General features: G+C 43.5%; 1 protein-coding gene across 1 annotated transcript in view; it reads left to right on the top strand.

The window, feature by feature from the left end:
- The window catches only part of LOC120904808 (neuronal acetylcholine receptor subunit alpha-7-like), a 93,829-nt gene that overhangs the window by 42,469 nt on the left and 23,973 nt on the right, over nucleotides 1-27,387 (top strand). Inside the window, exons 4-8 of the mRNA XM_040315179.1 lie at nucleotides 5,352-5,491; nucleotides 11,007-11,051; nucleotides 20,352-20,461; nucleotides 21,235-21,415; nucleotides 24,314-24,389. Coding sequence (XP_040171113.1) covers nucleotides 5,352-5,491; nucleotides 11,007-11,051; nucleotides 20,352-20,461; nucleotides 21,235-21,415; nucleotides 24,314-24,389 — 552 coding nt within the window. The remainder of the gene's footprint in view (nucleotides 1-5,351; nucleotides 5,492-11,006; nucleotides 11,052-20,351; nucleotides 20,462-21,234; nucleotides 21,416-24,313; nucleotides 24,390-27,387) is intronic.

The raw sequence follows: 27,387 nt of genomic DNA, 5'->3' as shown, positions 1-27,387 counted from the left end.
TATCAAGACGAGACAAATGAAACAAATTGGCGCGTAAGACATGGAATAAGGTGATGGTTTCGCGGTACAGTCGTCAACTCGTACGACTTATAATAAAATATCCGTCATGAGTTCAAGCCTGGAATAGACCGTCGTCCCCCGTAGCCAAGAATTGACTATAACTCCGACTGTGCGTGGTAATATGAATTAAGTCTCGAAAGCGCGCATGTATCTCTGTATACGCCGGCATGTCCGCGTGGGACGTTACGCCAAATAGAAGATGAAGAAGAAGAATAACCAAGACTTCTCAATTGTGTCTCACATAAAAAATACGAATTAATTAATATAAAAATACGAAAAATAAAAAATTGGCTTTCGCTCAAATTTATGTTTTTGATAATGTCCTTTTTGTTAAGTATAGTAAACTTCAAGAATGACAAGTATTTTTGTTCTAAAATCACAAATAAGTTTCTTTTAAAAATGTTACAACATGCTGATCATATGTATAAGAAAGCTATATAATAAGTATAAGTATAAGTATAAGTATAAGTAATATAAAGAATAAGTATAAGTAATATAAACCCAAACGTATCACACTTTGACCGAATGTATCAAACTAAAGCAAGCAATTTCGAATTTCAATCTCTCAAAACGCTCACAATACTCGCCTATTTTTAACATCCCGTTTCAATTCTTTTTCGACAAACTCTCGACTCTTTCTCTGAAGATTTGGTACGATTTTTTAAACTACACAAGAGAATTAAACGATATAGAAGAAGGAGAAAGAAAGAAAAAAACATGCCAACAAATCATTCCCCTGATCGATTTGGCTCCCGGATGCTGTGACACAAAATTAAGAACTTCCGTGCTCAAGCGTGCTTCTTCTGGCGTGGCTCGCCACGAACGAATCTGAAACGAGCGAGCCAAACCGAAAGGAATGCCACAGCCAAACGAACGGAAGAGCCTTTGCCCGGAGAGTGTAGGATTTTGTTGTTGTAGTTGCTCTTCTGCTTTGAATTTGAACATTTCCTCAGTCCCGTCGTCCTTCACTCGTGTCTCGGCTTACACACACACACACTGCGTAATCAGCATGTTACAGTGGAGAAGCTTCAGAACGTAGCAAAAAGTCCAGCACGATGACAGTAACCACCTTGAGAGCGATTTTGGCGGATTGCGAAGTGGGGCCGGGCCGTGTAGTCGCGGCGTATCCAAAGACGTCTGGTTGAAGCAAAAGTGAGACCAAACGGGATGGCAGAGGGAAAACGGATCGGCCAGGGGCTGTGCCCGGCAGTACGTTGGGTGGGTGTGGCGGGTACGCGGGTATGCTGCTGGCTGCTGTGCTATAAAAAAAACCTTTTTAAGTAAATAAAGTATGATAGAAAAATAACAGTTGCCCTCTGTCCCAGCCCGTGGTCCCGTTCTCGGGCGTTCGGGCTTTTCCTCCTGCAAACGTTTTTTTTTCTTCTTTCTTTCGAGCGTTGGCTGCAAAAGGGGACATAAAAATGAAAGACGAGCGCGAAAGATGGAAAGCGCAATTCACAGACGCACGGGGAGGCGGGGAATGGGGCGTCCTCATTTTGCTTCCAAACCCCGCTGTCTCTCCAACCGAGCCAAAACGGATGGAAAATCAGCAGCTGTGTTGTAGTAGGGGCGCGCACACACACACACACACACACACACACACACACACACACACACACACACACACACACAAATACAAAACGAAATGCTCCTCAGCCTACTATGCGAACCCGGGTGAAACTCCCTTCCCACCTCGTTTCCCTCTCAGCAAAAGATCCGATTTTTTTTGCTCTCATTTTTCATCCTCATTCGTCGTCATTGCTGCTATTGCTACTGCTGTTGCTTTTTCGCCCTCGGCGGGGGAGTGGGCTGTTTTTTTTTCTCTTCTTCTACCTTTTTCTCTTCGCTTCCCGTTCAAGCTGTCTTTCCGCACGGTGAGGCGCGGAAGGAAGCACAACGCAACAGTGTGATGCTCAAGGTGGTGGTGGTGGAAGGCAGCAAGGGTTGAAATCGTTGACTCGGCACCTCCCCCAAAACACAGCGGCACCTTGACCCTCCCCCCCTCCCCGTTTTGGGTTCGGGAAAAGCGGGTGAGGAAATGAAGGAGTTAAAAAATCACCAACCCATTTCGTGCCATCTTCCCTCGCCCTACTCTCCTCCCCTCCCCCACCCCGGAGGGAGCACACAGAACTGAACGCGTGGCTATAATGAAGCAGCGGCCAACCAACCAAACCCGACAGGGCCGACCGGGTTCCGTTTCGGGATCACTTCCGGCTTATGGGTAACGAGGTGGAATACTTTTATACATTCCCCCGGTAGCTCTCTCTCTGTCTCTCTCTTGCACACGCTGGTGCTAAACAGTGCATAGGGTAGGCAAAGGAGTTCTTCTTCGCTAAAAGGAGGCGGTGCAAGCGGTGCAGCTGCAGTTGGGAAGAATAAATGAGTTAGAGCTGCTACTAGACGTCTATGGTCCTCCAATGGGCGGATTTTTTTCCTCCCTTCATGGGCAGGTAACATACAGGTCGTGTGTACGAGTGTGGGTGTGTGTGTGTGTGCGATGAGATCATTAGTTTAATGACCTCATCCTGTTTTGTGTCACTTGCTGGTGCAACGGTGCACAGCTCCAGCTTCCCCCTTTTTTCCCGCCATTCAATCAGTGGCTGTGGCGAACTTGCAGCAACTGTTGAAAAGAAACCGGAATAATCTGTGGCTAGTGTTAATGAGCAATGGGCCGATTGCATTCCACTCCACATTTGCTTACCGAGTGCAACCGGGAGGAGCGGGTTTTTTTGTGCATCACGTAACCGGAAACGGTTTATTCGCCATTTAGTTTAGTCAGAGTTGTTTACGGTAATAAATGTATAGAAGAGTACACCCACTAACCCACACACACATACATACAATGTTATTTTCCAAATCAATCGAGCTTCCCATTCAATTATTGGCTATCTGTTTCCGGCTATCGGTTCTGTTTTTATTTATTCGGCCCGGCTCGCTATCAAAATGAATCGTGCTCGTGCGGACTTTCTCCTCATTTTGTGCTTTGGGTCACGTTCGTACACACATATACACCCTCCCTGGGCAATGAATCTCGTCTTATCCATTTATTTATTCCACGAAATAATCGATGACGGACAGGCGGCGGCGTTTCGGAAGAAGGTGCCGCACAGTAAACGACACTGCCGTACGTGAAACAACGTCCGTCAGTACACACCGCTACACTCTTCGGTGCTCTGTTATAGATTGGACTCCCAGGTGCATAGTTGCCGCACGCGGGCATGGTGCGATGGGGGAAAATAAACCATCCACACCCCCGTTCAAACGTGCAGCACTTGCTTACACCGAGGTTGACCAAGGTGAAGACAGATCTCCGGAACGTCGCTGCAAACGGGCGTGTTAAGAGTGAAAACAACTTCTCCCTCCCCGCAAGAAAAGGGAAAGCAGTGAGCAACCCCCCCCCCCAAACCCTGAGCGATGTCGGCTTGTCATCGACATGCCACGGGAGGCACGTGCGTTGACCGTTCGGTGCGATACAAGGGGCAAGGAGCCCAATGCTCCATGATTGGCCCTTCAATCTTCCCCCCACAGCAGCTGTTAGCCATATGCTGAGCACGGATTTCTTTCCCTGGGAAAGGGAAAGGTTGAAGTATACCGTCCCCTCCTGTTTTTATGTGGAGCAAAATTGCCGAATTACCTATTGCTTTCCGCACGGGTTGTGATGGGCATTCGGGCCTTTCCCCGGGCCAGGGAACGCACGAGTTGAGTGGTTTAGGGGATAAATTATGGGTGACATTGTTCGCCGTTTTCGTTCGTTCGGTCCCCCTGTTTTTTGCCCGGCCAGTGGTAGTTTGTTGTGCGTTGTGCAGAGTGAGGTTGGAGGAGTTCTTTTTTTATCCCTCCTCCCCTTTGTTGGGCCTCCGTTAGTATGCCATTGTATACGACATTCTTTACGGTGAAATGTGTAGTCGGAGCTAAAGCGAATTCACTGTGAGTTATTTTAACCTGTCATAACTAACAACACACGCTGAAGCAAGTTCGTCCGGTAGCCGTTTAATAAAATTAATTGAAACACATTTCACAGCACCGATGCTTGCAAGCTTTCGTTGTCTACCAAAGCCTCGCTCGAAATTGTCTGTTTATTTAGAGTTAATTTTTCAATTCAATGCAACTCCTGCTTGTAGATAATGTTCTGCGTTTTTGTTTAGTTTTTTGTTTTGTCCTCCGTTGCTGCCAACATCATTAATTCACCTCGTTCACCAGCTTTGTTCCAGCCGATGGAGACGCATGGTGCCTTACTGCAGCGATTTGGCTGCGTACGTTCGACGTTGCTGCAGCCACGGTTCGGGCACGTTTCCAACCGGGATGTTGGGCGTATATAGAGGAACAATGAAGGGGGGGGGGTGCGGGTGGCACCAAGGATTCTTAAATCCGAAACTTTACGACTCGAGTTTACCGAAGCGGATGATACGTTCTTACCTTCTTGCTTCCCCCCCTCACCAAACCCGTGTCAAAAACGTAATCCCGTGGAAAATTGAACGAACAACCTTTTCGCTGCCCGGTCCCGGAAGATGGAGATAGAGAGAGAGAGAGAAGGCCGGGTTGGGCGAGGAAGAGGAAAGGTGGAATTTTTATGTAGGCCCAGGCGTAACGGTTCAAGCAGCTTTCGTATCCTGGGCCACTCTATTGAAGAGGGCTCCCGCTTGCCTTGCTCCCGCGTGTGCCAGCACCGTATTATGAACATGTTACACTCGATTATCGTGTGCGTGTGTCTGTGCGTGTATGTGTGCTTGTTTGCTCATACACGTACGCACCGGTTTCCCATTAGGACTGCGGAAACTGCGAGCGGTAATGCGGTGCTTGCTTTGCTGCTGCCTGCGGTGAAGGAATTTCATTTGCCCGCATTTCACATTTCGGCACTAATAAAAGAGGATTTTTCCTAATTTCCCTCCAAGCTGAGGGGAAACGGCACTTTGCGTAAGGGAGGTGGATGTCGCATCCGCTATCTTCCAAATAACTCCAGCGGGCAGCGGGAGCAAGGTGGAAGCCCCAAAATGAAGTTATTTATTTCCGTTCGCGCAGATTATGAAGTGTAATTATGTGCGAAACCCTTAAACGAACGGCCGACCGGAAGGAGGAAGAGAAAATGTTTATCAATTTGTACAGTACAAACATGTAAGCCTTTCGAGATGTGTTTGTAGTGCACAGTAAACGTAACAGTGTGGAGGAAAGAGAAAATAATTTTCTGTTAACGATTCATAGCTGTTCGATTCTTAATACGATTCTTATTTATTATTGTCCAACAGGCATCGATCTAATCTTTTCCTTTTTCCAATGTGTTTTTTCCCTCTCAGTGTGCATGGCCGGATACAACGAAAAGCGACTGCTGCACGATCTGCTCGACTCGTACAACATCCTGGAGCGACCGGTGGTGAACGAATCGGATCCTCTTCAGTTGAGTTTTGGTTTAACGCTGATGCAAATCATTGACGTGGTAAGTTCGTTGACGTGACATTGAGCTTTTATTACACCAGTTTACAGCGAGGCGTGGTTTTTCCACAACCCGCCACCCCCTCCCTGCGGGTAGTCCATTGTCCACCGTGACGTGTAAACGAGTGGCGCATTTATTTATCTCTGGCTGTTTGCGGGCCATTTGATTTTAGCATTTACAAGTGTATCTTTTGCTCGAATATCTGCACACAGACACACAACAAAAAAAACAGGATTTCACTCTCCCTAAGGGGGAATTTTTGGGGACCTCAGTCATCCCTACCTTTGCACTGCTTGTGCCGTGCTTTGCGCATCAAAATTTGCATGCTGTTGCCGTTTTATTCCGCGTCATTATCGTCCCATTTTTGTGTGTCTTTTTCCCTCCCTGTCGGGTTGGCGTTCTAGACGTTCTACCTCAAACTGCTGCTGCTGCTGTTGCTGCTGAAAAATCGATCCCAGGATGAATGGGTCATTGAGCGCTTCTTGTGTGCTGCTTTTGCGCTTGCTTTGCGCGCGAAAAAATAGCTCACAATTCGATTAGCTTCGATTTGTTTTACGCTTGATCGGGCTGATGAGTTGGCGAGCATCGATTTATCCAGTAAGGCGGGACCGACCACGGCACGGTGTCTGGGGGAAGAAAAAAAACATCGCTTCACTCAAACGAATGGTGCTATTTTCTTATGTCTCTTTTTCCTTCCCTTCCATTCCATTCCTTTGGATTCTACCTCGCATGAGACATCGTTAACGTTTAAGCTCGTTAAAACTGGAAATGCAAGATCTAGTCGTTAGGTCCCCGTCCCCGGGAGTGCCAATCGAACGCGCAACCTTTGGCCACGGGTCATTAAAACTTCAAACGCCTTCCTTTGTGGGCGGGTTGTGCTTTTTTTTATTTTCATTTTTCCCTCCTATTTTTCTCGCTGCTTTCCTTCCTTGTATGCCTCATGCACCTGCACCAACGGTGCCAGAAATATATAGCGCACGCGAGCTTAATGTAGCGAGCGTGTATGTGTGCGAGGATTATTTTGGCTTTGTTTGCTGGCTCCAGCACTGATTTATTTCCAAAATTTTGAATCTGCACGGGCGATAAAAGTAAATAAAATCATATTTTTATTACCTGCACGGGGACCTTTCGGATACGGCTGAGCTTACTCTTAAAACTACCGAACCGTGCAACCGGCAACACTTAGCTACAGATTTTCCCACTGTGTGAACGGTAGAATGTGGATAGAAATTTAAAATGTCAGGAAACAAAAAAATGTTCCCTTCTTTTTTGCACATTTAAAAAATTTTATTTTATATTTTATTTTAAGTATTACAGTATTAAAATTGAGGTTTCAAGTGAAAACTGCTATAATTAAAACGATTTTTTGTTTTCAAAAAATCCGCCTCTGCCAATGTGGCTTTAAAATTTAAACAAAATAATTTGCCAACACCCAACGCACCCAATCCTTTACGCTCCGCTATTTCTACCCCGGTGCTCGATTTATGCTCTTAATCCAATTTCCACCATTTAAATCCCATAAATGCTAATCTCGATTGCAACCAAAAAAAACCGTACCACCATAATTCATGAAGGATTACACTAACTACCTTCTGCTTCGAACAACGGCAATGGACTGGTATTGCAGCGTTCGCTCACTCTTATCACAGTTTCCTCTTTTTTCCTCGTTTTCCTCCGAACGAGCGAGCATAAAAAAACGAAACAATTCAACATCACACTACATTCAAGCGAATATTTAACCTGCACACCAGTGTGCATGACGTACACAGTCGGTCACGGTTCGTGTTTGTGTTCCTTTCCCACACCAATACGTCCTACTATAGTTTCGATCGATTCAAAGTTTCCACTCTCAGCTGTTTCTTCCGCCAAGTATGACTGTGTTCCACTCGTCACAAAAAAAGCCCTGTGAATCCAGTGAAACAAAAGGCATATCGTTCTTTTTTTTATCCCGAATCACTCCTCCTTCAACTCTACAGGATTTTTTCCCAGGTTCTACATTTTCGTGTCCTTTTGCCCGGGAAACAAGACGTGCGCCCGGAACAAGTGGGTAGGTTATTGAAAGTGATTTTACATGCACATTTAAGGGCTGTAGTGGATTTGCTTGTGAAATTTTATTACAGCTCACCGCGTGGAGCCCGGTGCCGTCGCAGGCAGAGGTGCGCAAAGTGGAACAAAAGGGCTAAAAGGAAAATCCCGGTACAAACGGATCGAGTTACTCCTTTTACAATAACGACAAAAAACGCAGACACATACGCTCTCGCTCTCCCACTTGGTGTTCGTGGTTGCGCTGGATGTTGAACCAGTTGCACGCTTTCCCCGTTCCAATCGTCCCCCAAAAAACGAAAACGGGGATATAATATTCACTTTAACAAAATGGGTCTTGCGAATTGATCTAGGGAAAAGCACCGTACTTCAAGTGTACGCCGTAAAGAATAGGACGAATGGACGTGTGGACGGGAGTACCTTCGGCCCCGGTCTCAGTCCCAGCCACAGCTAGCCAGCGGTGTGCAGTGCGCTTGCGTTTGTAAATTTTTAAATAAATGATTCTCTCACCCACGCTGCTCGGTCGCCCACAAGCTCTCGTGCTCATCTCGTGAACTCATTGCCGTGCCCGACACACATCTGCTCCGATGCTCGAGGTCAGTTCTGGGCCGTTGTAGCACCATTTACTAATATGCCATCCACTCGTACCAATGCTGCCGCTGTTGCTCACAAGAGCCGCTTGTTTGATTGTAAGTCACAGAACAGGCGAAACAAGCTATCCCAGCGCTCTCAGAGGCTTGTTTCGCTCCATTCCGGTTCAAGTTCGGCGCATGGTAGTGGTGGCTACCCTGCTCCGTCTACCGTCTTGCAGCCGTTGCCATTTTCATCACTAGGAGTGTGCTCGAGATTAAGGGCTTTGTCCAAAGTGTGATATGGGAGCTGTAATTGAGATGCAAATAGTCGTCGTCTTCGTCGTAGTCGTCGTCGACCTCACTCTCTTTCTGCTACTCTCTCGTTCTTTAGCAACAAGGGTGTTTTGTTTCTTCACTGTTGCTTCGTGTTCCTTTTTTTAACCCAAACCTGCTGTGTAAGGGAACTGGCGGGCGGGAAGAAGAACAGCTCGAAGCGGATGGAACATCCTCGTCTACATCGTTGTATAACAACGTATCCCATATTTGGTCGAAAGCATCCAGCTGGAAGATGATTCGTTTGCCCTTTTTTCACTCTTTCTCTCTCTCTCTCTCTCTTGTCGTATGTTTGAGTGAATGTGTACCGCCTGCGTCTGTATACCCTTCCATTAATATATGTATGTGCAAGAGTCATGTAAGTAACGAGAAAAACTACCAGCAACATTTTTGTGTCACACCCGTCATCCCTTCCAGTCGCACCGGGGGTGGCTGGGGCCACATCGCCGTGGGCCCGCTTGCATAATTGATTTTCCCAAACACGGTCTACGCTTCTACTCCCTGCAGTACAGCCCGCCCCAAAAACGCCCCCGTAAATTTCACCACCACCTGGTAAAGCTCCGGGTTGGAGTTTCGGAGTTTTACAGGTTCATTCCATTCCCGAAAACCGTGGTGGCAAAATGGAGGAATCCGTACCGTACGGTGTGCTATAGCGGCTGTTTTGCAAAACCGTCTCAGACTCGAGGCCTCGGGGTTGCGGGCAAATCCACGGGTAAGGATCGGGGCTCAATTAGCACTCCTGCCCCCTCCCCCTTCGTACATGCCCAGCAGGCAAGGATGCCCGTTTTATGGCGCGATGGAAAGTGGAGCAAATGTGTGCTCGTTTGCATCTCTGTTTGCCCTCGTTCGATGTTCGATGCAGTGATTGTAACCTGATGCCGGCTGTTCGGGAATTGTGTGAGTGTGACTGGGGTAACAGGACAGTTCCATTAGCGCCGATCGCCTGCCGGCTAGTTTGGCACAACCGTCCACCGTCACACCGTCACCGGTGTAATTACAGGTGCCTTATCAGGTGCATTCAGGGAAGGCAACATCAATGTGACGTTTGTGAAACCTTGTCAAGACTTTTGTGTTTGTTTTTATTCGCTGTTTGCTGTTTGAAACATAAGTAAACCTGCAAGATGCAATCATTGCAATAGAAATTTAATTGAAGTATGTACCAGTTAACATATTTCAAAAGTAATCAAAGCATGTGGGTGTAAAACGATAACCGATTCTTTTTTTTATTTATTTCTTTCAACAATCCTTGCCACTTTATTCTTAAACTAATGCCAAAACTAATCTTGCCTATTACCGAGTGCTTACGAATCTAATATGCTAGTTTTAAAGCTCCGCTTAATCAAATGGAAGACAAATGATTCGAAATGAGAATTAAACTGTTTACAGTAGTGATGTGCTCTTTGGAGCGCATCCATGACTCCGATCCGACTCCAACTATTGTTAGTTCGATTCCGACTCCGGCAAAATGGAACAACTAGATCCGCCCGTAGTCGGAGTCGCCCGGAGTCGTCCGGAGCCTTCCGGAGACGTTCGGAGTCGTTCGGATTCGTCCGGAGTCGTCCGAAATCGTCCGGAGTCGTTCGGAGTCGTCCGAAGCCGTCCGGAGTCGTTCGGAGTCGTCCAGAGTCGTTCGGATTCGTCCAGAGTCGTTCGGAGTCGTCCGGAGTCGTTAGGAGTGGTCCGGAGTTGGAGTCGTCCGGAGTCGTTCGGAGTCGGAGTCATTCAGAGTCGTTCAGAGCCAATCGGAGTCGGAGTCGTCCGGAGTCAACAGGAGACTTTGTGCTTGTGATCGGATATTTCCTTTCGTTGTGTTTTTTTTGTCTTTCACTTTGCGCGTGCACTTCTTATACAGGCCTTTGTTTCGAAGGCCGACATAGGCCGACTCCAGACGACTCTTAATAACGCTGTCTGTAGCCGATTCCGAATGAATCCAGACGACTCCGGACGACTCCGAACGACTCCGGACGACTCCGAACGACTCCGGACGACTCCGAACGACTCCGACTCCAAACAACTCCGGGCGATTCTGGACGATTCCGAACGACTCCGGATGATGATATCATGTCAAACATTTAGGAGCTTTGACGGCTTACACTAGTCTACATTTTTGTTATCTATTTCCAAAAGTTGAACAAATGTTAAAAATTTAAATATATATGTATTATAATAACATTATTTTTTTGGTTAGTTTGAACACACTACAAAAATAGAACTATGCTTGGAAAAGAAAGATTATCAGCTTCTGTAAGCAGTATCAAATTCAATTAAGTTCATCAATCTTAAAATCATCATAAAAGAGTATGTGTTATCGGACCCCTTTTTTAATGACTTAAAATCGTCTCCTCCAATCATTCCGTATGGTGACACCTGAGCCTCAGCGAAACTTTATTTGATGAATTGGCATTTATTGATTACACGAGGCCAGTTACAACAAACCGCACCATTGTTCTTCACACTGCCAAATGACGATGATGCCATATTATTTTTATGAAGTTTTCCTAATTATACCCACGTCAACCAACATCAAAGCTAAATAATACTCTTCTCTTCTCCCCCTTTTTTGTTTACAGGACGAAAAGAATCAGCTGCTAGTGACGAACATTTGGCTGAAGCTCGTAAGTACGATCGACAAGGTGTGGCTCCCGGGGCAGGTCGGAATCGAAGCGCGGCTGAATGGAATGATGCATCGAAGCCACTTCGCATCCCTCTGGCTGCAATTCGAGCAATCATCTTTAACACCTTGCAATGGGGAGACAGAGATGGGCGGTCCGCACCTTTCCATTTGCGTTACCGAACGATTACCGCCTGCCGTGCGCGAGTGGAGCCACACGGGGTCAACTTAGATGGCTTGTGTTTTTCCCACCCCCGGACACTTCTTACTGTATGGTTTTCCTACACCGACGTCGTTTTTGGTTCCATATCAATCGAGATGTTTACTTTGCAGCGCAAAGCAATGATCTCATTTAGCGCGACTAGATTTAATTTAAGAGCAAACAAACACCTATCGATTACTGTTGGCCGATAATCACGTTGACCTCACAATCGCAGAAAGCTCACAACAACAGCAGGCTAAAAATTGGCCCTAATTTTCGCCTAGTTTCACTGCTACTGCTGCTGCCTCGAGTTGGGGTTAAAAAGAACACAAAATAATAGCGATACGTGTTGCTCCATTTCCGCTCAAATCAGCCACGAGCGCTTGGCCCCCCCAAAAAAAAACGCCATATAAAGCACATTAAGCGAAAGCCAAATAATCATCACGTGCTCGGGTTGGTGTGCCAAGGCTGGGCAACATTTTTCACTCGCATCTCACATCGGAAACAATTTTAACTCGATTACTTGTTCCGGGCCCCGGAAACCGACCCTCGATGCGAAGCGACGATATGGGGATGGAATGGAAAACGAAGACTACAACAGCAAACGAAAAAAATGGATGGATGCTCTTATACCTTTCTTCGCCAATCGACACATTGCAATCATACCCGGTCCGGCTAGTGATAGTTTATGAGTGATCCGGTAAAGAAAACGGAGAAGTCAAGGAAGTCTGGAAAATAAAAATCCACTCCTTCGAGCACGGCAAAGCATTGCATTGAGTGCTCGATTGGTGTGGCGTGTGGAACGTAACATAACACGCTTCGCGAGGCACCCGCGATGTGACGGGAAGCCAATGCGGTACGAAACAAAGCCCGTCCCTTTTTGGATTTTGGCACGATTGGAGCTGTGTCCTGTGTCTTGGTTTTGGTGTTGATTCTTCCCCGCAGGCTTCGACACAGTACCGGAGCAAGTGGACTTAAAACTTCACCTCGGCAGAAAAAAAATCTTCAGACCGGACAGACCGGAGAACCAAGAACGAGCGCTCTTTAATAAATAAAATATGAGCCTAGCAATTTGTTTCGACAGGTTCGACTTCTGTCCGTTTGTGTGTTCTTCATCACGCTTTCTGTGAGGCGTAAGTGCACGGTGAGCAAGGCACCGGTACTACTCGCCAGTTTGGCCAGCCCACCACGTTGCTCCATTCGAGCTCGAGATAAGCTTTTATTTATATCCTTCTCCGGTGTGTGTGTGTGTGTGTGTGTGTGTGTGTGTGTGTGTGTGTGTGTGTGTGTGTGTGTGTGTGTGTGTGTGTGTGTGTGTGTCGTTTTCGTTTCGCTGGCTTCTTCGTCTTCCCACCAGAGCCGGCAGACTAAAGCCCTTCCCGGGGCATGTATATTGCGTTTCTGCCCAAAACCATTGAAGCAACAGCAAAATCCAGCTCGAAAACACTTCCCAGCCACAATCATCATCGGGAAGGCGCACGGAAATGCCTCAGCGGCGTCTGTCGATTGTCCGGCCCGCACGAATTACATTTCCGGCCGCCTGCCGTCGTTGTGATTGTAAGCTGTGCTGTTTTTTATCCTCTTCTGTCTCTCGCGTCCAGTGGTCCATGGCCACCGCAAAAACCATAATATGATGTGCAATTTATTGCGCTTTTGGTGAAATATAATCTTATTTTGGACCTCGCCCAGGTCGTCGGCCCCCCGGCTCGGGTTTCGGTGTGGCGCAATCATTTTGGAGGTTGATTTTTGACCGGCATTTTGTGCCGTTGTGGCATATTTTCGTTACTTATTTATGATGCCGCTCCTTGGTTTGGATCTTTGGTTTGGGTTTGGTTTCGGTCCTGACCGGCCTGGGCAAGATGATGATGATGATGAAAAAGGCGTTTCATTGCTCGGGGAATCAGTTCGTGTGTGATTCGTTCGTGCTCAGCGGTGGTTAGCGCGCAAAACTGGGAGGTGTTTGATAATATGCGTTTAATAATAACTTCTCACTGGTCACAGCATAATACACTTTCTTCCCTTGGGCAAAGGAAGGTGTGATTAGTATTCTAGTTCTTAGCACGTGTTTACGCATAAAGCTTTTAATTTACACACAGTAATTGTAAAATTGTTAGAGGACCAGCATTTAGCATTGTGTTTCATTGGGCTACGGAGATTGCTTAAAGTGCTAAATTTTTAATTAATCAGGATGTGCCTTTTACTTAAGCATCCTATAAAGAAATATTCAAATTGGTTTTGATCATTCAAACGACGATTTTAATGAAAATATTGTCTAAATTGATAATATATTGCTTGTTTGTAATATCTAATTCTAAAAAGAAAGTGATTGATATCGTAACGTATCACCTATCGAACTCAAAAGCGATGAAAGTCTGCAAAAAAAAAAAACAAAATGCACTAAACATTGCTTTCAAACAATAAATTTAAAGTGATTCAAACAAAACCAAAGGATATCTATGACGAATTGTATCATTTTCACCGTTCAAAATCTGGTCAATTTGTCTAACAAATCATAAAAATTCAACCTAAATGTATCTGAAGAATGCAAAAAAAGGATTGTATGACCAAGAGATCGGAATGTTCAAAGATCGTAACACAGTTTGTCTTATTTGTTTTTTTAAATCTTTTTATTATATATCTTTTTGAGATAGAATATTTATGTATGTGTTTATTTATTTATTGTACAACATTTTTGGTAAAGACCTGTCGTACCAAGAAAAATAGAATAAAACATACTTTTCACCTTCATTTAGATATCTGTGTGTTTTTAGCTCTTAATGAAGCCATAATGATAGGATAACGAACGAGTTGGATTGCCAACAACTTTGCTATGATGAAAAACTGCTCTAAAACCTCAAATATCCTGCAAGTTTACTATTTACTACAACAAGCTCCACACTTAAACGCCTAGGTGAGCTCTTTTTCGTCAGACAACACAAACCATATCAGTAATTCTTTCGTTTGGTTAATAAATATTCTGCCCGAGATTACTTTCCGCAAAACATTTCCATCTAACCCAGCGCACACACGCGAGCGCACGCGGGCAGCCGCATAACAAAGCACGCCGACATCATAAGCTACACCTCTTTGAAGTGTGCTTACCAAATTCCCGGAACTGAGATACTGATACACTCCCCGTACTCCTTCCTTGCGCTTCGCGGTCACCCAGTGCTACAACACTGGCACACCAGCAGCAGCAGCAGCAGCAGCATCCGGGACCGGGCCACGGATCTATGATTTATTGCGTCCCGGGGTTGGCCAGGGCACGAGCACGAAAAGGGATATAAATTACATCTGGCAGTTGTGGTGAGGTCCTGTGTTGTAGCACCCCGGCATGCATGCACCGGACCGAGCATGATGATCATAAAGCTTCATCATCAGTCACGGCGGGCTTACGGGGCAGTAACCATCAACCGGTGCGAGCGCTTTCACACACACACACACATACATACGCTCAACGGCTCGGCCAACCATTTGGGAGTTGCGTTATGGTTCAGTTCACGCGGGGCGTCTGGTATCAATTACATACTTTTTTTTGCCTCCCGCCAAACACGCCCCTTCCCCCATATCCCATCGACGAACCCCTTCGATGAAACTTGAAGCCAACTTCAATGAGTCTCCCCGCCCCGGTCACACACACACACGTGCGAAGGAAGCAGCACGTCTCCGAGCTAATCCCAGAACGGATTTTGGGCTGCTGAGTGCTAGGCTGGTGCCACCGGTCCGTTGATGAACCGGTGCCAAAATGACCGCTGGGAGATACGGACCTGCTGCTGCTGCTGCTGCTGCTGCTATTGAAACGAAGGTAGCAAACGCTCACGGCACATCCACCGACGACGACAGCAGAGAAACGACGATCTGGTCCAGCTTCATGCAAAACTCATTAATCTCCGCCATCCGGACTGGAGCGTCCGGGCCGCTTCCTGTCTGTGTGCCCTCGTCCTTCCTTCCACCGAAAACCACACCACGCCCGTGAAGAAATGTGGACTTTAGGAGCTCATATAATTTGATTACATCCCCGGGGTTGCAACCAGCCCTAGTAGTCCATGTGCTAAGGCTAGTAACACACACACACACACGGATCACAGCCCGAGGCGTACCCATCGTTCATCGGTTGGCCTTGGCACTGGTGATGAATGTGTTTAATGACGTGTTGCATCCGTCTGCCACCGCTGGGCTGTTCTGCGCTGCCGAGGACGAAGAACGCGCTCCACCTACATACGTGTGGCCGTGGGATTATCTGCCCTTTCGTTCCACCAGACACACGTCACGAATTTCGAGGTAAAGTATTGGGAGCAGCAGCAGGACAGAACCACGACTGACTGTACACTACGACTCGGTGGAGGGGGGGGACCGTTTACCGATCAGCTACGCTGAGTGCCAACCTTCACAGTCATTTGCTCGAATATTAATTATCCATTTGAGTGCGGCCGAGATTAAGTGGGATCGGGAAGAAGGTTCCTGGTAACACTGGAGTGGCTGGAGTTTTTCGTCCCCTCCCGAGTGGCCCCGATGTCGGTGTCCTTTTGGTCAGTTTTATTGCTACTAAAAGCTAATAGGGATCATCGGGGGGCTAATTTGAAACAGATCCATTCGCTCGGTTAGTTGTTGTGTATTTTTTTGTCATATGTTTGTACAAATTGAAAAGGAATCAAGAAGCTTCTAACTTCAAAAAGAGTAGGATGTCATTCGTTTACATAAGCAGTGCTACAGTTTCCAAAATGGCATGTACAAGTTTAAGTTTACATCGATTCCTGCGGGACTAAAGTTTGATTGCAAAAATTCTGGTCACTTGGGCCGTCTCCAAAGGGCGCATGTGTAAAGACTAGCGACCGAAACAAAGAAGCCTCAACGGGGATGTGTTTTGGTGGAACATCCTAATGACCCAAGGAAAAAGTTTTCCACTTTCATAAAAGTCTAATGCCATTGATGAATTTCAATACCTGGGTGGGGAAGATGAGAGGGTTTGGAAAGATGAATTTTGGATTAAAATGCTCGGAAAACTTTTCGTTCGATTGGGTATTATATTTTCAACACAAAAATCAGTTAAATTGGTGCTTTTGATGTTACAATATTTCTTTCTAATGATATAAATGCTGATTAAAATGTGATAAGTATTTCAGTTCTCAGCCATTCCCAATCGTTTTTACTTGGGTGATCTTAAATCAATTTCATATATTTCATATTAACAGACGTTTTCAGGCGTTCTGATAGTTTTGACACGCTTGTGATACAGCTGAAGCTGTCACTCTAGTGATTCTTGTGTGACGGGATGTGAAATGATATGACCAATTGGATTGTATGATCAATAATATTCCAACTAGAAATGCGGTTGAAAATGTAAGGATGCCATAGTATCCATATTCCTACAAACAAAATTTGGAAAGATGACAGTTTTATCACCAACGTACCAGAAGTTAATATCAGAGCTCCTGAAAAAACCCTGTGTTCGACATTGTTTGGCATCAAAGCACCTAAAAAAACAATCGCTTTTTACGACTAACACTTACCCAACCCTTTAAAAGCTGCATCTCACTCACCATTTAGCATATCTTACACAAAACCAAACAAACCGAAACATTGATTCGATACAAAATACAACGTTAATATAACTATACAAAAAACTCCAACCAACATCGCGCGCACTCTCCATGTAGCCCGCGAAGGTACATGAAGCTGCATCGATTGCAAAAAGTGCCAATTTGCTCCCGTTTGTCCTGCGCCACCGATGAATGGATGGAAGTCCTTCGCTCTGTTTCTGTTTGTACAGACAAGCTGCCATTGCCACTGGCAGCTGGGGTTTTCCGATGACCATTTTCGAGCGTTTTTATTTGATTTGTGTCAGTCGCTCGGTGCATGTTTTGTACATTTAAACATATTTTCACCCACCGGGTGCAGGAGATGCCTGCCAACGACGCAACACCGACGCATGTAACTGAATCGATTGGTTTATATTTTTTTACGCCCCCCCTTTCCGCCGAGACAAACGGAAGTGTGTGCGTGATGCTGCTGTTATTTACGTGTGGTGTTTTATGTGTTTTTTTTTTGCTTTTGCTGTTTTAATGACACGTGCAAAATCGATGCTTTCGCACAATGCAATCGCTGTCGCTGTCCGGTACCGATGGATGCAGTTGGCGTTCGCAACAAAGTTTGACACGGCTGTTTGTTTTCACGTTCTCAGCTATGTACACGTGTTTCGCAGTTGTGGTGATAAAGGAGGAGGTGATAATTGCAATGCTTCCGTTACTTTCCTGCTGAAATGAAGTTGTTTTATTTAAGAAATAGTTGTGAAGTTTATAAAAATATTAGATATTATTGAAGAATTTAGTAGAATTACTGAGATGTCATCACTGAATCTTATATTTCTACAATGAGTATCGTTGATTCAAGAATATTGCAATAATATATGGTATTGTTTTAAAGTAACGGATGATTTTGATACACAGATGTGCTTTGAAAAGACATTTTCGAAGCTTTTTATGCTGGTAAGCCCCTGAAATTGATTGATATGAAGTTTAATAATGTTTATAAAAATGTTTAAACAAAAGTTTACGATCGGGTGTAGGCATATTTCATCTTTTTCTTTACTACATATGAAAGCTTCAAAATTTTGTTTTTTTTGTCTTTTAATGTAATTTCCTCTGTAACCTAGTGCCTAAACTAGTAAGTGCTAGCATTGCTTTCTACAACAGTAAGGTTGTCTAAAAAGCACCAACATCTACACGAAATATTATTCAAATTCATAACAGGTTAATGGAGATCGTATTTACTAATCTCCCTTAAATCAGCTTTAATTTAATCGAATTTAACAAACTAATATATTTTGATCAAGAATTAAAATTCTTCACGAACTATTCCCATTGTTAGAGTTATCTCTGATTGTCTTTATGTCATAGATATTTCCCAATAAACGACTGCTGCGTGCTGATCGAAATCATTGGCTTTAACCTGTCAGTCTATTAATATTCTATTCAAGTACTTCTATTTCATTCACGCCAAAGCTAATACAAACACACTTTCTCTCACACATAAATATACCATTTGAACATTGCCAAGAATAATCTCGCCCAAGTATGGATAGCACTTTTCCAATTGTTTACTCCCTAGTCGAGTACCTTCCTGGTGCCTTTCTGGTGACCCTTGGGTTCACTGTATGTGTGTGTGTATACGATTTTTGTGTGGAATTTAAAATTAGATTAGTTTGACTCCTGATCCCGAACCACGAGGCACGAAGTGCTCGATTTATTTGTATGGTGGCTTTTCCTTTCTCTCTGTCTCTTTCATACACACACACCAAACGACAAAACAAACGGTGGCCAATTTCCTTACGCCACGCGGAGGGTCACAGAACGACAGAACGTACCGAGACCGTGTCCCTTCGCCTACCGCGTCTTGGTTCGGTTCGACCTCCGACACCAAAATGGATGATTCCCGTTTTTCCGGTGCACGTGATCGAATTAAACATTCGGGTGGCGTATTGTCGTTTATGTTTTCTTGCGCCGGCAAAAGAAAGTTAGAACCGAATGGGCTGCCGGAATGGGCAGCAGTGCCCCGGGGTTTTCGGAAGCGCCTTCATCATAGGCACACATACACACAAACACGCACACACACTGGTGATGTCAAACAATGTTCGAACGAGTGCCGTACCCGTATTTTCGTCCTTCCGAGTCATTGCTTCAACCTATCCTCGGGGGAAATACTCCGATGGCGATCCCAAGTCTAGGCAAACGGCGTCTAGTTTGCTTATGTCACCGCTGGAAGGCGGTCAGTAGTCTACCCGTTGGCCACCACCATCCCCACCAGCACCACACGAAAGCGGGTGTACGAGTGGGTTGTCTAAGGATGTGTATGTGTATGTGCGAGTGAAGATTCATCGTCCTCACGGTCGGATCGATTTCATCACGCCTCGGGAATGAATCATTCATGCGGCTTGGTAAACAAGCTATCTTTGCAGAAGACAACAGCAAATGATGCCGGTGCCGAAATTGGGATGGTGCGGAGGAGTGGGTGGGAGGTGGGAGGGCGAAAATTTGAATATGTTTCTATGATTTTTTTTTGTTTGCCTTATGCTCTCTGATGCGAAAAGAAAAAATTTGCCCCCGAGCGATAAGGGAGCGCCCAAAACTCGCCAACTTCCCGGAGACGGAGGATTAGATAACGAGTGACAGGGACCCTTGTCGCTCGCTGTACGGCAAGGAAAGTGCTTCCAGCGTGTCAGTGTGTGAGAGAGTTGGAAGGGGGCTGTCCCATTGGGAATAGTTTTGTACAGAATAGCTGTTGAAAAGGAAAACAAATAAGAGTCACCGTCACCGTATCGGGAGATCTCTTGCACATTGAGAAGCAGCAGTAGCATACTGGGACACATTCCAACAGTGGGATAGTGGTTAAAGGTGAACCCTAACTAGCGTGAAAATCTGTTTTTGTGACTTACTGCGATTGTGACAAAACGTTAACGATCTTGGAGCACAAATGTTGTTTAGTTTTTTGATACTTTTTACACAACATATTTCCCCAACATATGAACTCAATACGATGTACTAATAGCATCACTTCATGCTCTCTTCGTAGTGCGTCTGACACGCTATCAGACGTGTTTATTAAAATGGTGTTTTTCTTTCTCTCTTTCTCTCTCTCTCTCTCTTTCTTCCAACTCGCTTTGATTCATTTCATCACGTATCTTCAATCGGATCTTTGTTTTGTATGTGTCTGTGGCGTCACAAAACAAACATACAAACACCGTCTAACTGCAACGCCGCGGGATTGTTGTGCAATTGTCCAATCGGAATTCCATTGTATCAAATACCGTCCACTGTTTCGTGCGGTGGACAAATAATTGACCCGGCTCAAACAACAACACGCCCCCAAAACCCCAACACCCAACATCCCCATTTCAACTGTAAACAAACTTCGGCAAACTCTCAAAATTCGACGCCAATCCCGTACCGAATCGATATTAATGCGCAAAAACAAAACTGAAACAAAAACCAATCGAACCCAAAAATTATAACACTGCTACGATTCTTTCTGTTTATCTATTTTGTTTAAAAACAAAACAAAAAACAAAAACGTATATGTATCTAACACAAAAACCAACTCACTCAGGAATGGAATGATATGAATTTAAGGTGGAACACATCGGAATATGGTGGTGTGCGAGATCTGCGGATACCACCGCATCGGATATGGAAACCAGATGTTTTGATGTACAACAGGTTGTTATTCACTCTTTAAATTCCTGCACCTTCTGAAAATGAAATCAAAACAACTAAATCAGAAAAAATAGGAAATAAATCCATTACGATTTGCATAAAACTCAATCCAAACCTCCCACATTTCAGTTTTCAATTTATTTGTTTTTATGGTTTGATTTCCACAACACGTTTGCATGTTATGATTTAAGCTAGGTACAATAGTTGCTTCTAACAACTGCATTAATATTCACATTGGATTAGAACCAACAAAACTCTTACTTTTTTGTGTTCAAAAGCATTTCTAAAACAATAATTCCTTAAACATGTTTAGTATTTTCTTTTTTCTATTGCTTATTCATTTTGGCTGCTTTATTTTTCACATTTTTGTCATTCTTCTTTGATTTCTGTGTAATCATATGTTTTGTTAGTTTAAAAAGCTCATATTAATTTAATTTTATTTTAACTTTTACATGTTTTTTATGGGCTTGCATTTATTGCGATCACTATTTTATTAAAGTTTCCATAATTATTTATTAAATATTTGTTATTTTTCATTTAAATCACATTTAGGTACATATCATTTCAATCATCCTTCCCTTCTCTAAACATTAAAAAATGCACTAAATTTTTATTAATTAAATACATTTCTAACCAATTGTTGCGATTTCTATAAACAAATCCCTTTAAACTAAGCTTCTTTCATCTTCTTTCCCTTAAACAAACAAAAACCCAAACGAGAACAACCGAGCTGGCAGTGGCAATGTACTCATCATTACCGTATATTTATATTTTAGTGCTGATGAAGGCTTTGATGGCACATACCCGACAAACGTAGTCGTACGCAATAATGGTTCATGTTTGTATGTGCCACCAGGAATCTTCAAATCAACATGTAAAATAGATATAACGTGGTTTCCATTTGACGATCAAAGATGTGAAATGAAATTTGGTAGTTGGACATATGATGGTTTCCAGGTAAAGTTAAATGCTTTCAAACAACAATTTCGAAAAAACAAAAACAAACAAACAAAACTATGTACAGAATTTCTTTAGCACACATACACACACACACGGGCGCGCCACCCTTGCAGTGGCATAGCTCAAAACCAAATCTGTAACAAGCGTAAATGCTAGACTTAACTTATAATTAGGTTATGGTGTTAGAGCCAATAATACTATCGCGTTCTTGAGGAACAGTTTGGTAGCCCAGCTAGTAGAATGATATCGGAGAGTGAGAAAATCCAACTTACTGGTGCCGCTTTATTCCGATGTAATGGGAATAGCTGCGTAAGTTGAATTTTCCGCTACTCTGAGCGGTTCTGTTATTTTAATTTCTAGAAAGTCATTCTGTGTATTGGCTGTTATTTTTAGTTTGCAGTTCACTTTGGTAAAACACACGCGGGCAGGGTTTAGCTTACCAGCAACTGTAATCTATCAGCTACCGAATGCTTCTAGATATTCGAAGATGTTTGATGGATTAGATGATTATTTAAGTTTGCTTTTTGTTTAGCTGTTCATTGCACCCAACCTCTTCTAATCGAATAGATTATTTACGACATTAGTGCAAGCAATTTCAAACACTCACTCTAAAAATCTTCAATTAACTTTAGATCAAATCTCCGGGCATGAAATTGCCGCATTGAAGACATTAGTCTGGTGCACTAGTTTTTATTTCCACCTTTACATTCCAGCCACTCACATGAGCTGCTTTTCTTCTGATCAATCTTCTCTCCTAACTTGTGCTCTTCTAGTGATTGTGTGTGTGCAATTCTAGCAGCCATTTCCTCGCTTTTGGCAAAGTACCAAGACTTCTCGTTGTTGCAAACCGTAGTGGCAGCTTGATTAGCGTAACCATCTTCTATTGCTAAAGCTTTACTTCCCCTTTATTTTTGTGCCACTCCTCCCATACAGTTGTCCATCGTTTGGGAGACTAGTTTTCCACCCGTTTCTGAGGTTGTAATGTTAGAATATGTGTGTTTGTGTTTTACCGAGTGTTAATTTTTTTTTTGAAGAATTAATTTCGTGTTACCAGATAAGCTGTCTGCTTACCCTATGTTTTACCTTATTTTATTAAATTTTTAAACATGGTTTGTTGCTGTGGAAAAGCGACATAAAGTAAAACAAGTTTGTGCTTTCTAAGTTCATGCCGTGAGATGGTAACATTAATTTTGTGTAAAAAGGAAACAAAAATCATCCACCCCCTGCAAACTGCAAAAAAATGTTCCATTTTATACCAAAAAATCCTCATTTAAAAATAGTCATCATGGCATGAACTTATGAGCTGAAACGCCCTCACAGGTAGGAACTAGCAGGAAAAACATAAATAAAAACATACACTCAACATGCCGACCCACCGAGCGCCAGTGACCGTCGAAGACTTTTTTGAATATTGTTCCCGTGTTGGCGAATGGCCACCCGCAGCGTGGACAGCAATGGCTCTCCGTGCCAGTCCGTTGGGGGGTTGGGAGATGCAGTGTTGAGTGGGCTTCGCTATGTTGTTGATGCACCGTAGCACAGCCGTACCATCGTAATCAACGATCGTTTGCGTCATTTGACAAGCATCGGGAACAGCTTCAAAAAACTCTTCGTCGATACGGTTTCTTCAAGGGAGGAACAACACAAGAAGCAGAATTGAAGAACCAAACCAAACCATCATACGAACTATCGAATGATAATCATACCATTCCCATTCAGTAGCACTGAGATCCTGAGTTGCTTTTAATAATATATCCATGTGTACTTATGAAAAATAGAAACAGAAGAAAAAATAGCCCCAAATAACGCCCACGCATGAAGCAAAAGCTAATACAAAAATGACTCTCGGTGATGCTTTACGGTGGTAGTATAAAGGTTTAATCGACGAATATCAGTAAACCAACAAACAGACAACAAACCAAAACGGCAAAGGTCGAGCCAAACAGGACAACACATGTGTTGTGCGTGTTGTAGTACATTAATGCCTTTCTTCTACAGCAAATCCATTAAGCTGGAAAGCTTCCGTCAGCCGATTTCAGTTCATAAATAGTCAGTCGGGCACAAAACAAAGTGCTGCGATAATGAAGTGCAACAAATAATTTAACAGTGAGCCTATACAGGACAAGACGGTAATCCAGGAGAAGCCAACACAAAACAACGTTTCTGAAACCATTTTCAGCTAATTACCTTATTTTAAATAATAGTGTTTTACTTGCTACTGTTAAATTACACTTTTTATTTTTACTGAGCATTAGGTATAAGTTTTTTTTTGTGTGATTGGATTGATTATAGTGACGCTTTCAGTTTTTATCAGTCTCAGTACCGCTGCATGTCACTGCTGATTTGACAAAAAAAAAACAAATTAAACTAACTTTGTTAAATTTAATCAATTGAAAACTAAATTCATTTTAATTTAACTCTATTTTTAATTTCCTACAAAAACATTTCGTGTAAATTTATGTATTTACATAAGTGTTCTGTGAATTGAGTTGTTGATTAATACTCGAATTTAGTTTACAGTGCTAATTTTTTTTTCAATTTTTTCTGAGTTTTATTTATTCATTTAACTTACCAGAATCTAGCGCATTATGTTTAATGATTAGAAAAGCTTTTAATTCGTTTAATGTGTGTTTTATTTTTTAAGTGAATGTTAGCTAGTACACGTGCGTGAGTGTAACCGTAAGCTTTTGTGCGTATCGGGCTTCCAACACAGATCTAGCGCTATACAATGCCTACAATGACTACCAACACACAGGAACAGCAAGCGTTCGACTGGCACAGCCGGCAAGCCGTGTGTGCCTCCACACAGCAGAAACACTCTTCTCTCCATTAATTAACCCCCCCAAACCCGTCCGTAACTAATGCCAACAAACGTTGTTTTCTTTCATGACATTACAGTTAGACTTACAGTTGCAAGATGAAGCAGGTGGAGATGTCAGTAGTTTCGTGACGAATGGTGAATGGGATCTTCTAGGTAAGGCACCGTTACTAAAACGTAGCTTAAATCGATAACAAAATTGCGAATCACTGGAATCTGGAATGTGGACTAAGGAATGTGGAATTGTACGGAATTCGGAAACGTGGAACTTGTAAACAAACATGTAAACATCCAACCACACGCTCATGCAATTTGATTCAAACGCAAAATTGTACTTATCATTCCATCCGATCTATTTGGCCGGGTTTTGCTAAACCATTCGGACAATTCCAAACAAAAACCTTTAGACCGTTGAATGCTAATGTAGCGAATTGAATTGGTTCAATCAAAATCAGAAGAAGAAACGAAATAAAAAAAAAGCCAAACCCGAAAGGAAGTTCGTATCATCCATCCGTAAAAGCTCAAATGGCTTCACATCACATCATGCTTTCGCAGTACATTAGCTTGCAAGAATATCATTAGCATTTTGGACATATCATGCCATACTATTGCACATTGATTAAACCAGTATCCATTAAAATAGTCGTACATTTGATCTTATATTTGTTCTTAAGTCACTTATGTTTTCTTATTTGTTTTTGCTGCTGTAATCCGTTAGAAGTAACGAGAGAGAGATAGAGAGAGAAAGCATGTGATGAAGTATTTGATAAAGATTAAACAATTTTGACACATTTTCCAACATATTTTTTGGAACTGACACTTTGGGACATTTTTGTCATCTCTTCAAAAGCAACATGCAATACAACACGTTCAATAATATAGTCTACAACATTTCCTAACCATTGCGATTGGTATCGGCAGTCCCCTGTTATGCTCGTTGAATTGTAGCGGGACCGCTCTGGCTTGTCTCTAGCAACATGCAAAGATCTGTTCTTGACAGTACAGTAAACTCTCGTCCCACCCTTGCATAGACCCATCGGTGGAGATGACCATACGAATTCTAGAGCTTATTCCGTTTCGTTTCCTGGCCGCTGTTCTGCTGATGACAGATTTCGATTTGCATCAAACTCAGAACGTTCCTTTGGGTGGGCACACTCGGGAAGAACGAAACAAATAGACTTTTCCCTTGTTCGATAAGGACGATTGCAGGGCAGATTGTTTGGAGCATTTTTTTCTTCTTGCTTTATCATTGCTAAAAGCATTTACAATTGATCTGATGCTAACATCAAAGCCATAGCCTGTAAGGTGTCGTTCTGGCAAACTGTAAGATAATAAGATTGGAAATTGTTTTCAAAATATTAAACTAACTTTAATTCATTACACTTTGAAAGCTCTTACAAGCTTCAATCAACCTTTTCTAAAACAGAAATATCTATCCATCGTCGGCACTTCCGATGGAAGAAGAAAATTTCAGTTTTCTTTTTATTGTTTGTCCTATTTTTGGAAAATCAAATATTGTCATAAAATTGGTCTAAACTAGCCAACAAATTCAACTGCACTTTACAAACAGCGACTAAACACTGAACGAAGCATTGGAACGGATGTGATGAACGAGTACAGAAATCCCGGAAATGATAATGTAACCGCACCACGATCTAATCAGAGCCTACGTAAAAATTGCCCTAATCAGAAAACCGCATTAGAGGATCTCTTTCGTTTTGCCTATTTTTTTTTGGAAGCCATATTAAGTTAGCCGATTCTGTTTCCAAAAAAAAAGCAACAAAACTAAACTCAAAATCGCTAAACACCCGATAACTGCACCCGCTAAAAATGCATAACGCAAATGAAACGAACAAACCAACAACAACCAAAAATTCAGCCCTACGCATTAAAACTACGCTTATGCACAAATAGTTCGAACACCTTCGTGTACTACCCCCCTACCGAACGGGTTGAGCCACGGGCGCCGGGGCTTTCCCTCTCCTGGGGGGAAAGTATCGAAAGCGAAACCGAAAGGCCTACAAATGCACGTTTTACATCGAAACTGCCCTCACCCCTTATGCGCACGCCTCAACCCAATGTCGCGTCGCGTGCAGTTTGGTGCTGAAACGTTGCGTCCCCTCTACCCCAAAATGTTGTCGGGCGGGGCCTTGCAAGAAGGACATCGCAGTGGTGTCCTCCGGATGGGGGAAACCCCTCTGGCGGTGCTTTCCGCACACCTAGCCGAACGTGCGCGCCGGCGAACGTGATTCAACTCCGGCAGGGCTAGTCGCGACACACGAAGATTGCGCCATTCGTTTACGCGCGTTATCAATCGTCACGAAACCACTGTTGTCTTCGGAAACCCCACTCTCCTCCAAGCAAATCCTCACTGCGCCCAGAAAAGTTGTCACGGTCAGCGACTACCTCAAAAGAAGATGCGGGGCGCACGCGCCCCTTTATAGCAGAAGACTGACGGTTCGGAGACTGTCGGTAAGTAGTACTCCCAACACATACACACGAAACAGAGCAATCGTAGTAGGTCAGCTATATCGAGCTCGACCCGTACACCTCTTCCCCTCGAAACGCAAGCGAATGTCCTGGTAACAAAGCTCTGGACACGCGCGCACCAGCAGTAGTAGGTCAAGCGAAACAGTGCAGTTACGGAGGACGACGCCGGTTTGGAGGAATTTGCCCTCGATCTGTTGATAATCAGTTTAGCATATGTTCTTGTTTTCATTTCAGAATCCAATTCACATAAGTAAACCTTTGTCCCCCTTCCCACAACAAAAGCCCCGTATAGAAAGAAAAAGCTCTGAGAAACAGCTCTCCATACTCAAAATTACTATCCGCCGGTGGTTTTTTTGTGTGGTGACGGTAGTGGTAGCTCATCTGATGAAATGTTTCGTTCTCACACCATGCAAAGTGCAACTACGCTTAACATTTTATAAGTTATTTGAGATTAATAAGATAGGAAAATATTGTTTGAAGAAAGAAATTGTACTCAATTCGTTGTTTTGTAGGAACTAGAAGACTGGGAGAAATGAAGCTACCATAATGCTTCACAAGGGTTTTTTTGACATGTCAACTACTTGCTATTAGTAGTCCTAGTATGACAGTTTCCATAAATGCACTCAAGTTTTAAAAAAGCTCTCTTTTGATCCACAAAATTAGC

The sequence above is a fragment of the Anopheles arabiensis genome, chromosome 3 (genome assembly GCF_016920715.1).
Source record: "Anopheles arabiensis isolate DONGOLA chromosome 3, AaraD3, whole genome shotgun sequence".
In the NCBI taxonomy this organism is placed as follows: Eukaryota; Metazoa; Arthropoda; class Insecta; order Diptera; family Culicidae; genus Anopheles; species Anopheles arabiensis.
The sequence above is the reverse complement of the archived record's forward strand: the minus strand, read 5'-3'. Positions and strand labels throughout refer to the sequence as shown.